General features: G+C 35.7%; 1 protein-coding gene and 1 long non-coding RNA gene across 3 annotated transcripts; one reads left to right on the forward strand and one right to left on the reverse strand.

Moving 5' to 3' along the window:
* Positions 1-2,559: 2,559 nt before the first annotated feature.
* Positions 2,560-10,450, forward strand: LOC110930498. Of its 2 annotated transcripts, XM_022173808.2 has the most exons (3): positions 2,560-2,739; positions 4,773-5,062; positions 9,497-10,450. In XM_022173808.2, exons 2-3 carry the CDS (start codon positions 4,800-4,802, stop codon positions 10,161-10,163), a joined length of 930 nt encoding a protein of 309 aa, XP_022029500.1. In that variant the 5' UTR covers positions 2,560-2,739; positions 4,773-4,799; the 3' UTR covers positions 10,164-10,450. The 2 variants fall into 2 exon arrangements, with proteins under 2 accessions (XP_022029500.1, XP_022029502.1); XM_022173810.2 differs by lacking the exons at positions 2,560-2,739; positions 4,773-5,062 and adding an exon at positions 8,084-8,219 and having other exon boundaries at positions 9,497-10,290.
* LOC110930499 lies at positions 7,683-9,217 on the reverse strand. Its single transcript, XR_002587881.2, has 3 exons — positions 8,371-9,217; positions 8,001-8,281; positions 7,683-7,897 (listed from the first exon to the last, which is right to left on the reverse strand). It is a non-coding gene; the product is annotated as an uncharacterized LOC110930499 (long non-coding RNA).
* Positions 10,451-14,270: the final 3,820 nt, after the last annotated feature.

Raw genomic sequence — 14,270 nt, forward strand, 5'->3', positions numbered from 1 at the left:
GTTATAAGCAAAACAGTCCAACACACACACAATTATCGAATCGCTGCCACAGAACAGGGTAATTACTCGATCGCTATTACGATTCAGTTTCCGGAATCAATACATTCATTGTCAAAATTGATCTCGGGGAATTATCGTAACTGCTGTATTGATCACTAATCCTGTTTTGTGTGCATTATTGTTAGATTAGAAATAATCAAGGCTAATCAGTAGGCTTATACACTGCTCGTTAAATCTGCAATGTGAGTCATTCTTCTTTTTATCAATTGTTTTACAATACTCCAAATTATTTTCAAAAGTGTTATAAATACAGGGACTAAGTCGTGGATATCTTGATTTATTGGTTAGTGGGGTATTGTGCACATTACTATTTCTCTCAGTTAGGTTCATTGACCTACTAGGGAGAAACGTCACTATTAGAGTTCATTAACCTAATAGTGGTATGACCATCGTCACCATTGTGGCAGAAAGCCAGATAAAGATAAAGATGTAAACCATTGTAATCGCTCTTATGCTGTAATTTATAACTATGGGTCATTTCCTAAAAACTGAATGAACTCACTCAGTATTTCCCCGCTGACAAAACCTTTTTCAAACATGTTTCAGGTAATCTGTTGTGAGCAAAGAAAAGTGCCAGGAAGCACTACCAGCTTAGAAAAGTGGCTCAGTGTAAATAAATAAAGGAACATGTTTTAAAAATAAAGATTTCCATGGAAATCACAGTATTGTAAATTACTGGGTTTTATCCCTAAATTATATAATGAGAAGTTTAATACTAAAGATCCTGTTTTAAAAAGACTTCCGCTGTCGCCTAAATTAAATACCGCGGGATTTCTGTCCCACGGCTCCTGAAACGGGTCAAACCGGGTCGGGGGCCGTGACAGAATCTTACTGATATCACAACATATTTAAGGCATATTAACTTAGGAAACCTGTTCATGATTCATTTGGGTACCCGTTACGCATTTTTCGCATTCGGATCGGCTTATGTAACTAGTTGGCACAAATTAGCCGAAACGGGTCAAACCTTATCATTTTTATCTCATAATCCAGAATGTGTTTAGTTTACCCATATTAGACAAGTATACAAGCTTGTCGGCTCTAAACCACATTCTAATCCGTCTTCGCTTAATCTTGCGTTTTGGAACCGTATATTTCTTTAAACTAACCGGTCTAAGTCTAGGCTTAATTAAGACCCGTTAGGAATCTAATAGGTTATTAAAAACCTTCATTCCAGATTAGGAGCCCGGTAAAAGCTACGTGCACTTGCTGTTTGTGATTATTACTTGCTCAGGTAAATACTTTTAACTTATTTTCCCTATACGGGCTTGGGATACGGTATTATAAAAATACCGCTTGGTCGGGTGTGTAGTCATTTAAATCGGATTGTGATTAATGTATTTACATAACCTGTTTTAATCTGTATTATTTGGTGTATGGCCTTTGGGGTTAAATGACCATGTCCCGGATATCCTTGGCATCATTCAAAGAAATGGCCACGACCTAAGCACGGGGTGTAGGCATACACCTGACAGTTGCATTATGTAAAAATTGGTAATCCACTTAAAGGAATCAACCTTGTGGGCATTATACCTGTGGCGTGTCAGTTAATCTTAACCGGCTCTTCTAACCGGTACTAATGGACGACAAATAAGTAAAACTGTATACAAGATTATTTTTAAATAATTGTCCCAAGTTATAAAAGATATTTTGTGCCTCGTGCATTCAAACTAATTTTCTTAAAACTCTTTTCAAAATGAGTCAGTTAAATTGTATTTACTAGTGTAAACTGACGTATTTTCCAAAAAGGCTAAGTGCAGGTACTAAACGAAATAGGCCGGCTACTCCTGGCATCATTACTCAAGTCTTGCAAGCTTTAGATGTTAAAGTCTGTTGAACAATGATCTTTTATCTTTCGATCCGCCTGTGGATCCATTACAGGCCGTCTGTGATACTTTGATATTGCAATATGATCATCACCTCGTCGACCACAACATTGTCACTATTTCTCTTCGCAAATTTAAATCGAGCGACATAGTTGTCAAAATCGCTCAAAGTTCGCTCGACGCTCACTCGGAATATTCACTGCTCGAAAAATGCTCGTTTGATTTGAGGCTCAATTTTAAATGAGCCGCTCCGCTCGGTTCGATTTGTAAACGAGCCAAGCACGAGCAAAGACCTGCTCGATTCGACTCGGCTTGTGAAAAGCCCGACACCTATGCAAGGAAGCTAGGCTCCATCTATCATTGTTTAATCCATCAAAGTGACATCAGTAGTTGATGGATTTTTAAAATTTTACCTTTGTTGTTTTTGCATATATCCCCACCATGTTTAAAATTTCAAATAATATTAGTATTGTAAAAATCGCGACTAATCGATGATTAATCAGAAATCGGCTTGTACTGATCCTAGCATGTCCAAGCTGGAGCTGGTTGCCCACTTGCCCCAAGTCGGCCCCGGGCAACTCGCCCCTAGCTGGCCCAACAAAAAACGTTATCAAATTGGCCCAGTTAAAAACTTTTAGCCCATTTTTCTCTTAAAGCCCTGCTCGACTTTGATTCCAGCGAAACAACACATACGCTACGCTGCTTCTCCTCCTCCAGCAAATCAGCCTCTCACACTCACAGTCGTACTCCCAACTCCGGCGTTCTCCCTCCGGCGGCGCTGCCTCTACTCCGGCAAGTCGGCGCTGCCGAAACATCAGCCGTTCAACGGCTCCTACTTTCTCCGGCAAATTAGGTTACTTTATAGTTTATTTACACACCCTTGCACTCTAAATTTGTATGTAGTATCTAGTATGTACTGTATAACCATCAGATTGTGAATTTGTTACTGTAACTGTAAAGCTGAAATTTCAGTTTTGGTTAGTTATTATAAATGCCTAATTGGTGTAGACTTGTAACTGTAAGGCTGAAATTTCAATTTTGTATATCCATCATCAGATTGTTAATTGGTGTAGACTTGTAGTTTGGTGGATCCAGATAAGTTAGTTATTATAATTTATACTTGTGTAATACTACTGGGATGACGATTACAATTGAACTATTTGATCTTTAAAGTTTTTGAACTACTTTTACCGTTTTAAGTATTATATTGACATGGATGTGTGAGTATATGTATACAAATTTATAAAAATTATAAAATATACATATAAAAATTCCGATCCGGTTAATCCCGAGTAGTTGCTAGTCCCCACCTCACCGGCCGACTAGCGACTAGCGAGTTCTCCAACCCTTTCAAAATCAAGAAACCCTAATAACAAATATTCACCGTTCAATCGGTTCAAGATTCACCATTGTTCATCGGTAATCCAGGTCAGTAGATTTGTTTCATTTTGCGATTTTGATAACCATATTTGGTTTGTAGCTGATGTTACTGTAATCCCTTTGTTCGGTTACAGGGAATTCGAGGTTATTGCCTTACTGGTTTGTCTGATAATCTGTTTGGATGCTTTGTTTTTATTTTTTTTTAAATAAGGATTTAGGGTTTATAACTTTATATCTCAAATGGTTAAACGTGCCACCAATGGTTTACAGTGTTGATGCAACAAGACGTAAGACGTTATATTGTGGATTTTTTTTATAAGAGAAGTTTTCTTTTAAAGACACGTGCTTTATGTGTTGGTATGTTGAATTATATTGATATTGATTGTATGATCACTAGAATGTTTATAAGCTTGAAACATACTTTTAAGTAGCCGAGCTTCATCGTTTTGTTACCCGAAGTGGTTATACGTTAAATCTTTTAGTGCTGAGAACCTCTGTTGTTAAAAGCGATCGCCCAGTGCGCCTAGGCGATCTGGGCGAGCAAGGCGACCTGGGACCGCTTTTGTCTCCTAGATAAAAAAAGCAACGTTCTTTTTTTAAAAAAAAAAACCCTATCTTTAAAAACAAACTAGATTTTATTTACAGCTAATTTTAAATATTTTAGAATCATATCTCATCAAATCTGTATATATTTTTTAAAGATATTTTGAATTTCAAAAACTTAAGAGATATATTATCTTTATATAATAGATAACTCGTATACACAGCCACAGCATTCACAGTTCTGTTTTTTTCTGCCGGTAAAAAAATACTACAGGTATGTGATTCTGTTAAAGAATTATTTATTCTTTCATCATTCAGTTACGTATTGATCCATGCGAACTATGCTACAGGATATGGTCTTGAATTTTATCTACTTTTGGAAGTCTGAACTTTATTGTTTTCAAGTCTTAACAGTTTTGGTTTTGGGATATTTTGGTGATTCATAATAATGTTGGTTTTATTTTAAGGTTTATGATATTTGAAAACTTTTGGAATTTGAGGATTTGGCTTTTTTCGGTTCATAACTTTGTTTTTTAATGTTTTTATTTGATTGCGCTTTTTTTTTCTCAGGCGCTCGCTTTTTTTGCGCTTCTCGCCTAGGCGAGAAGCGACCCCTATGCGCCTAGAGTGCGCCTAACGCATTTGATAACTATGCTGAGAACTTTAAACCCCAAATTTGAACTACAAATGAGTTAATTTGGACTTTGGAGCCCTAATCAGAAATTGGGTGTGTGACTTGTTTTTTGTATGTAGAGTTTGGAAGCTGTGAGCTTTGATTATGAACTAGACATCAATGTGTTTTTTAGGGTTAATATGTACCCCCGTGATTTGACGTGGATATACATTTAAACAACGCTATCCGTTATTGCTATGTGTCTTGATTGTTATCTTGTGTCTTAACTGATTCGTTGTGCGTGTTAGGATCACTGTTTTTTAACAAAATTATTTTGCAATTGTGTGCAGTCATCTTTTGAAGCAAACTATAGAATCATGGGAAAGAAAGGATTGAGCAAGAAGGGGCCTGCTGCAACTTCTGGGCCTCAAATGTCGGTTACAATAAGAGAAGCTTCAACTGGGAAGAAACACACCAATGCCAAGTCATCTTTGAAGTTACAACATATCAAGAACCTTGCAGTGTGGGCCAGTCGTGATGGTGCCATACCTTCATTGGGTGCCTTTTTTGGTCACCATTTGGCCGCTTCTTCTGAGGCATTTGGGGCACCGGTTGATCCTTCCTTGTTTACTTGTCAAAGGTGCGTGCGCACACACACACACAAACTCTCTCTTTCTCTCTCTCTCTCTTATCATAATGTGTTAGTTTATTATTATTATTATTATTATTAGAGAAAAATGCCTGGATAGTCCCTGTGGTTTCGCCTTTTTTCACCTATAGTCCCCAACTTTCTAAAACTACCTGAATAGTCCCCAAGTTTTCATTTTTTGTTCCCGGATAGTCCCTGGGTCTAACTTCAGTTACTTTTCTCTGTTAAAATGATGTGAAATGACAAAAATACCCTTTTCTTAAAAGGCCAAACCATAGGGACTATCCGGGCTTCTTCTTCATTTTTATCTATAAAATCCCACCACCACACTTCATCTTCAACCTCCACCCACCATCACCCTCCTCCACCCTCCACCATCACCACCACAGTGGAGACGGGAGAAGAAACCGGAGAACTTCCATTTGCCGGTGGTTGCAGTGGAGACGATTCTGTCCCGCCAACATGAGAACCGCCTTCACATGGGGCCCAGAATCAACACTGACTCTTGCATCCATCTGCCCATTTGATTGATCCTCTATATTCCCATTTTGACTCTTGCATCCATCTGCCCATTTGAAAGTTTAAACCTGTATTAAAAAACCAAAATCCAAACAAATATGAATGAAAGTAGCATCTAGTTGATGTTATCATGTCCCACTAGTTGACCTGACAAGAGACTTTTCATTGTTTTGTGTGCCAGCAAGACCGAAATTTCTAACGTAGCAGTAAAAAAGAAGGCCAGCAACACAAAGTGTGACAACTGCAATAACGAGGACGGCAACAATGACGACAACAAGACCGAAATTAAATAAAATCATTAACTACCGTCGTCGCTGCCGTTACTCCGGTTGAAGCCGACTGTCAAATCGACACAGTGCGTGGAGGAGGTGGTGGTGGCTGATTAAGGTGATAGAGGTGGTGGTGGCGGATGAAGGTGGCGCTGTCACTGCCGTTACCGTCGTCGCTGTCGCTGCCGGCGGCGACTGTCAAATCGGCACCGATTTGAGGTGAAAATTATACCATTCTACTCGTATTCATGGCCTGAATAAAAGCCCTACAGTTTTTGAGTGGCATTCGTATCGATTGAACAAGAATTTCTGAAATGAAATCACAGGTCGATTTCAAGGGTTTACACATGGAAGAAGGCACAGTGGGTGGAGGAGGCGGTGGTGGCTTATTACGGTGATGAAGGCGGTGGTGGCGGATGATGGTGGTTGGTGGTGGTTGTGGCAGTGGCAGTGGTGGCTTGGCGGTGAGAGACGGCTAGGATGATGGTTTGTGATGGAGGTGTTGACAGGCGGTGGTGTTTTATGGTGGTGGTGGAGATGAAGGAGATGGTGGTTACTTTAGAGAGAGAGAAAAGGGTCTGAAGGTGATGACTGATGATGATGAATGAATGTGGTAGGAATGTTTGATTTTTATATTTTAAGAAAAAATATATAATTAATTCATTTTGTTTTACTTAAGGGTATTATAGTCATTTTACATCAACTTAACAGAGAAAACAAACTGAAGTTAGACGCAGGGACTATCCGGGAACAAAAAATGAAAACTTGGGGACTATTCAGGTAGTTTTAGAAAGTTGAGGACTATAGGTGAAAAAAGGCGAAACCACGGGGACTATCCGGGCATTTTTCTCTTATTATTATTATTATTATTATTATTATTATTATTATTATTATTATTATTATTATTATTATTATTATTATTATTATTATTATCATTAGGCTGCTAAAGTATGGCTTATGCTGATTTCGAGGTTATTCTGAGCATTAACTGCTTTAACAAGCGTATCTGATTGTGACTCATAGCACTTTGTGTATAGACTTGTTGCCTCTTGTAATTGTCATACTTGGAGGTGACGGTTTGGACCCGTTTGTATATGAATGGGTTGATAAGTTGATCTCTCACAGGTCAAACAGGTCAGTGTGAAACGTTGTGAACAAAATAAATTTAATGAACTAACATAATTTTTGTGATCAAGTTTGACTCTAAATACATTAAAATCTAAAAGATTTATACAGTTTGGGTTAAAACTTAAAAGAATCAACTTGGGGTATATAATTTGGCAAAAAAAAAGTTCATTTTTCGGAATAAGGTTATCTCTATGGGATTTTTGGAAGCATAACATTTGGTTGCTGTTGTGATTTCTTATTGCTTGTTGATAACTAGGATGTATCCCGCCGTTAAAATCAATTTGTTTCTACATATTTATACTGTTTTTTTTGTCGGTTAACTCAGTCGAGACAAAAGCGAGGTTAACGGGTTGATAACCTCCACTTTGGAAAAGACTTGTTTGTTTACATATTTTGCCAAAAAGAGAGGATAGCACATTGCCAATTGCACCTCCTTATTCATAACCTCCACTTTGCTCTAAACCGATGACTCAGATAACAAAAACCGAACCACAAATCTGAAAACACCCCACTAATTTGAAACTATTACAAGTATATGCAATCAACAAACATTAAAGATCCAGAATTTAATACCATAACTTAGTTAATCACTAAAAGATCCAAGCCGCGGCCTGCCCTTGTGCCCCGCCCCTGCTGAGCTGGCACGTGGCTGCGCCCCACAACTGGTGGCCTTGACAATAGTAAAAGGCAAAGTATTTATAAACTGTTTGATAGATAATTAAAGCAGTATTACTAAATAAAAAAATAGAAATATTTACATAGTAACTACCTTCAAATAAAGCGTAATATGTCGCACGACGAAGCTGCTTTTATGGGTCAGTTTCTTCTTTAACTACACACGAGCTACTTTCAGCTGACGCTTCCCAATTGTATTATTTGTCGAAATATGAAACATTTTGTGGACATTCACCTATTTGTTTACAAACAACTAGTTATATATTTTATATATATGTTTTATCTGTTTTCTGAGTTAGCAATAGAGGTGATGTAATGCTAAGTAAATGTAAACTCACTAAGAGTGCATGTGTGGGTTCAAAGATCTGAGAGCGTGAACTTCAAGTGTGATTCGAGGATATCCTTTATCCTGTTTCTTTTCTCCGACAGTTGTTAAAGGATGGTTGCATGTATTTGTTACCTTTTCAAATCAATGGCCCGAAACACACCTTTGACTTTGACCGCCATCTGTTAGCTCCGAGAAGAGATGAGCCAAATGGGGAAGATCTCTTCCACAGGTAAGCAAGCAATCTTCTTCTTTTTGACAGATCATCGGTTCAATCCCATTGCTTCCTAAAATCTATATATAGTAATTAAATGATAAATAAATATTGGTATTTTAAATGATTAATTATATGTGGAAATAAAGAAAACGATGAAATGAATTACCTTCGCAACTGCCACCCATTGACCGTCACGCCACGCCTGTCGCGTCCTAGTATTCGTTTTATGGGCCCTAATTTCATGATTAAACTTATGCAGCCTTACCAAAAACTGATCTCCTTTCAAAACTTTCGAAACGGTTGCAACTTTGCGAGAATTTTCATCAAAAACCTCTCCCCATCAGCCTTACCAAAAATCGAAACCCTTGTGGCAATGATGCCCCACCCATAACTCCCATTCGTTCCGATCAAACCTTTCCCGAACACCGAACTTATCAAATACTCAAAAAAACTGAAAAAAATAAAAATACAAATAACACTGGATTTTAAAACAAATGAAGCGAAAAATATCTTTAGGTCTACAATTTTACTAAAGCGATGGCTTATATTTAGATTCTGTGAACAAAATTGAAGTATATAAAATACACCTAAGGTTGAAACAACTAAGAAACAGGTACATCAGAACATCGATACCCTAATCTGGTCGGTGGTGCTGTGCATAACCTGCTGTGGAGGGTAGCGAGAGAAGGAGCGTGTCGATGAGAAATGCGTGGTTAATGGAATTGTATGAACATCAAAATTATGGAAATACCCTCGGTTACTGTAGCAAACACCTGTTATCAATTGATATATATATATATATATATAATATTTTCCATCTGTTATACACCTTAAAAAAATTATATAGAGGGAAAGGAATAAGGTGGGCTAATCCATCAAATTAAACCTGCAAAAAGAAAAAAAATAAATAAATACTTATCAAGTATTAACTCTAACTATTGCTTACTTTGTTTTCAGAGTTGCATACTCATCAACTGAAAATATATGTTTGGTAACTGGTAACAGTATAAAGTCGCAAACAAATATGCTAAAATGTATAAATAAAATAGCACTTGTTAAGCAGGACTTACCAAGAAGAGTATGGACATTATCTGAATCGTCAGAAACATCAAATAAACTGCCTGCTTTAAGGGCATATGGTAATGAGTCATTAAGCTCACTCAAGTAATCGAAAACCTGCACGAGTTAAGGAATGAGATGTTTTGACAATTGACATATAAGGGCATATGGTCTTGTGAACTTATTATGAAAAATATTCAAAGGGTTCTGATAACTGTTCATTTCTTGTGCAGATGTGAGTCTGTACTTCATCCTGGCCACAATTGCACCATCCGAATCGAGAAAAACAAGAAAAATGCTCGACGTAAAGGCAAGAAGAATACTCCTCGTTCTCAAAACAACATTGTATACACTTGCCATTTTTGTTCACATAGAAATATGAAAAGAGGCACCCCAAAAAATATAAGTCAACTAAAGGTCAAACCACATCCAAAGTCAACCAATCAAAAAGCCGGTAACATGGTCTCTTCTTCTGATACGAGTAAAGATAACATTGTTGCAAACACTAAAGTGGCTCCACTGGGGCCCACAAAAGACGAACCTCACAGGGACAAAATGGTAATTGTGGAGAAAGATGAATCATCGAAGGCCGAAGACGACTCTGTTGATAAAAACACGTCTGCTTGCAGCAAAACAGATCTTTTAGAGATCACAGATACGTTGGAGGTTAAAAACGGATCTGATGCATCGGGTCCCGCTAACCCATTGACCAGGCCGACATTCACTTTGCTGGATTCAAAGATGAAGAAGAAGAATCGGTCAGGTTCTAAGAAAAAAGTGGCAATCGAAAGTACGACTCCAAATGTAGAAAAGTCGTCTAATAGAAAGAGAAGAAAAACTTGGACTAGTTATAAGGAGCTTGCTGACGACAACGAAAAGAGAAGGAAGTTATTCAGTTAATGAACTTAATAGTCCCATTCTCTATGCAGTGAAGTGTGTTCAGGCTTAGTTGATTATGTGGTAGACATGTTGGACAAATTTGTGGTGGTAAAATGGCGGTTCAGGCAGGGTGCGTTTTATTGGCAAATTCTGAGATATTTTTGATAAGGGTTAAAACGGGTCGCCTGAAAGTGAAGTTTTCAAGTAATATTTTTTTTATATAAAAACCGTATTACAGTTTAATTATTTGAATTAAATGATATGCTAGGTTGTTCATTCAAAATTATAACTATGCGATTTTGGAATTATAACTTCAGTCTAAATGAACTCATTTTGTTTAAGCTAAAATATTTTTATTTTTTCATTCGTTTTGTTTGAAGTGAGAAAGTAACATTTAGTTCTCAACAACCTATCTCTCACCATAAAGAAAAAATATTCTAGTTTTTTTACTCTTTAGCGAAAAAACTAAACAACGAACCGAAACCTATTGAAGGCTTGAAAGTTGAAGCTAAGGTTGAGCAGAGCAGCAATTGCAGCCGAGGTCGAGCAGAACAGTGGGGCAGCAGCCGGATGTGGACAACCGTTGACCTGTTTGTGCATGGGTGCGGCTTTGACAAAAGCGCTAGGAGGTTCACGCCCTCAGTGTGTGGATCGCCTGCCATCACCTGAAATGTAATATTGTCGACTGTCGTATGGGGTCGCCTTGACGTTCTTATATATTTTTTTTTAATATGTAATAAAATATAGTTTTAGTGTTAAAACAAGTTATAAAGTACAGGGTACCTTTTGATATTACAAATTTGTTATCTAGCTTGTTCACCAGACTATAGATGGCTTTGTACTTTTGTTTGAATATAGGGCATTGATCTTGAAAGGTTTGGAATCATGCAACAACACCCAACACATATAAAGTCATGTTACATTATATTTTAATTTTACTTGACTTTGAACTTCTTTTTTATACATTTTCCCCACATTTGTTGATCTATAGTATTTCTCTCTTACATTTTTCATACACCGTTCTCATAGATTGCTCTAATATATCTCAACTATTGGTTTACAACCGAGCTTCATGCATGGGGCTGACTTTTAACAAAAGTTTCATTTTTAGTCCACTGGGTTAACTTCGTTTATTTTTTCTGTTAATGAGAAGGGTTATTCGGTCATTTTATATGGTCGAATTGCTCTTCTAGTTAACAGAATTACATATAAAATGACCGAATTGCTCTACTCGTTAACAAAAAAAAAAAAAGGATAAATTTAACCCAGTGGACTAAAATGGCAACAGTGAAACCTTTTCGGACCTACAAGCGAAAAATAAAATCTTTGGACTAAACTGGCAAAATGACCAAAACCACATGAACTAAAATAACATTTAACTCTTAATAAATTAAGTAAAAAAGAAACCCAAAGCTAAAATATTAATAAAATTCAAAACAAAATTTGTTTGTTTTAAATAGTTCATAATATTTAACTAACTTATGAAAAATATAAATTTGAAAATCAAGATTGTGATATTTATGGAATCTTATATCATACCAAAAGGACAAAATTGCACTCCACTTTCTTTATGTTAAAAAGTTTTATTTACGTCCTTTACTGTTATTTTTTGTTGCAATGCATGTAATTTATCACAAACCCAATTAGTTTTTTTAGTTAACTTAATTACATGCCTAGCCCACGTGATAAGCAAAATAGTCATTTTAATCCCCCAACTTGTATAATGATTAATGACTCTTTCAAAACCTATATCCTACATCGACAATCCATATAAACTTCTATAAGCATGTTCTCTCGGTGATTTTTAAAAGTTTGACCACAAATGAATCAGTGGCGAAGCTTAAAAAAAAGTTCGGGGGGTCGGAAAGTAACGGACCTAAAAATTTTTTTCTATCGTGTGGTTTCGAGGTGTATGTTCGGGTCGGACGTCGGTGATTCGATTTGGGTCGGGTCGGGTCAAACATTAATATCAAATAAAAAACGTTCTCAAACATTAAAAAGAAGTTATCATTTTATTCTTCCACATAGCATAATCTAATAACAAAACAAGTTAACAAATCACCTTAAATTTCAAACTCTAGTTTCTATCTAAATCAAATAACAATAAGATTAAACAAATAAAATTAGACATAGTTACAGAAAGATTCAACAAGTTTAGGGCAAAAATTCGGACCAATTTCACCCCTAATTTCAACATAAATCACATAAATTGCAGCCCTAAATTAAACCTAAAGAGAAAAAACACAAACCTTTAACCTTATGAAGATTGGATAGGATGGGCTTTTAAGTTAGGCTATATAATGATTGATTTGGTTTATATAATATACATTCTAGTATTCTACCAAATAATATGATTTGGGCTATAATATTTGGACTAATTAAATTTTTTATTTGGGCTATATAAATAAAAAAATTAAAACCGGGGGGTTGAAAACGTATATACCTACAAAATCCTATACGAAACGTACATGTATAACACTACTGACCGAAAAGTTCGCGGGGGGGGGGGGGGGGGGGGGGGGCGGGCGCCCCTCCCCGCCCCTTAAATCCTTCGCCCTTGAAATGAATGAAGGCCACTATCTAAGTTTAAACATTTGGTCGTCTAAAATGAAAATACATAGGAACCTCCCTATGGTAACCTAACTTCTTTTTAATTAGCTCCAACTCGTAAATACCAAAGTCCAAACGTATCAATATCCAAAATATTAACCAACCTTATCACACCATTCTCGACCTGGTGATGAAGTGAAATAGCCACCACCATGATACAAATGTATGAAAAATATGGTTGGGTATATCGCTATATTAATAAAACCAGAGACGAAATTAGATATCATCTACAAAAAAGAACGTAACCTGGGTACGTCATAACATTAAAAATCGATCCAAAAATCAAAAGTAACCCAATTTGATACCATATACTAATTCGATGCATTGAAAAAGAGATACCATATAATAAAAACCATTGCATATACTAAAAATCGATACCATGCGCCTAATTCGATACCATATACTAAAAGTCGTTGAATTAAAAAATCAGAAACGTAAATTTGCATAATAATTGAAATAGAATTCGATATCATTGAAATCTTATTCCATACCAAATACTAATTCGACATCATCGCACATAACCTTGGTACGTCATTGCATTAATAAATCAGAGCAGAAATTAAAGAGTTTGAGTCATAACATATACCAATTGGATCACAATCATCATCTTCTATTCATATGTGAAATTGATCTTCATTTGTCATCGTTGATTTTGGTGGAAGATTTGGAGAGCTTGAGACATAACTTGGTTAGGAAACAATCACATGGCGGAAGAAAAAAAGGTCGGTATACAAAACCTATACAAGTTAAGGAATTAAAATGACTATTTTGTTCATCATGTGCTAGGTATGTGATTAAGTTAACTAAGAAAATTAATTGGGTTTGTGGTAAAAGATGTGCATCGCAACAAAGAAAAATGTAAAGGACATGCACTGAAATAATTTTTTAAACATAAAAGACGTGCAATGCAATTTAATGTAAACATAAATGACATGTAGTGTAGTTTCGTGTATCAAAAGATTTTATAAGATCTTGTGTCATGTCAAATAATTTCATTAGAATCTTATGTCAAATCAAATAATTTAATATGAATATTTATAATAGTATTTATAAAAATACACAAAAATATTAAAAACATGAATAACCACTATATATATTGTTAGTGATAGATGATGAATAGTAATTTTAATTTTATAATAATACATAGCTTTTTATTACTTTTTTATTTTTAATTTTAATAATATATTTTTAATTTTTTCCTTTATTTAAAACCATATATTTCCTATACCATTTTTTAATAATTCTTTTTTCTTTTTTTAGAACATATATTATCGATTAATTTGATACTTCTTTAATAATTTACATTTATATCTTTGTAGTTATGCTTGATTTTTTCCCGAACATTCCGTTATAAGTTTTGTTAAAAACGAAATTGTACTTATAATAAAGTATTTATAAACTAATCGTTTCTAATGGTTTGACTTTCTAAATAACATGTTTTATTTTCAAATCACGTTTGTTTTACATTATTATTTGCTCGGTTTCGCCGCAACGCGCGACGAAAAAAAAACTAGTAAT

The sequence above is a fragment of the Helianthus annuus genome, chromosome 3, assembly GCF_002127325.2.
Source record: "Helianthus annuus cultivar XRQ/B chromosome 3, HanXRQr2.0-SUNRISE, whole genome shotgun sequence".
Taxonomy (NCBI): domain Eukaryota; kingdom Viridiplantae; phylum Streptophyta; class Magnoliopsida; order Asterales; family Asteraceae; genus Helianthus; species Helianthus annuus.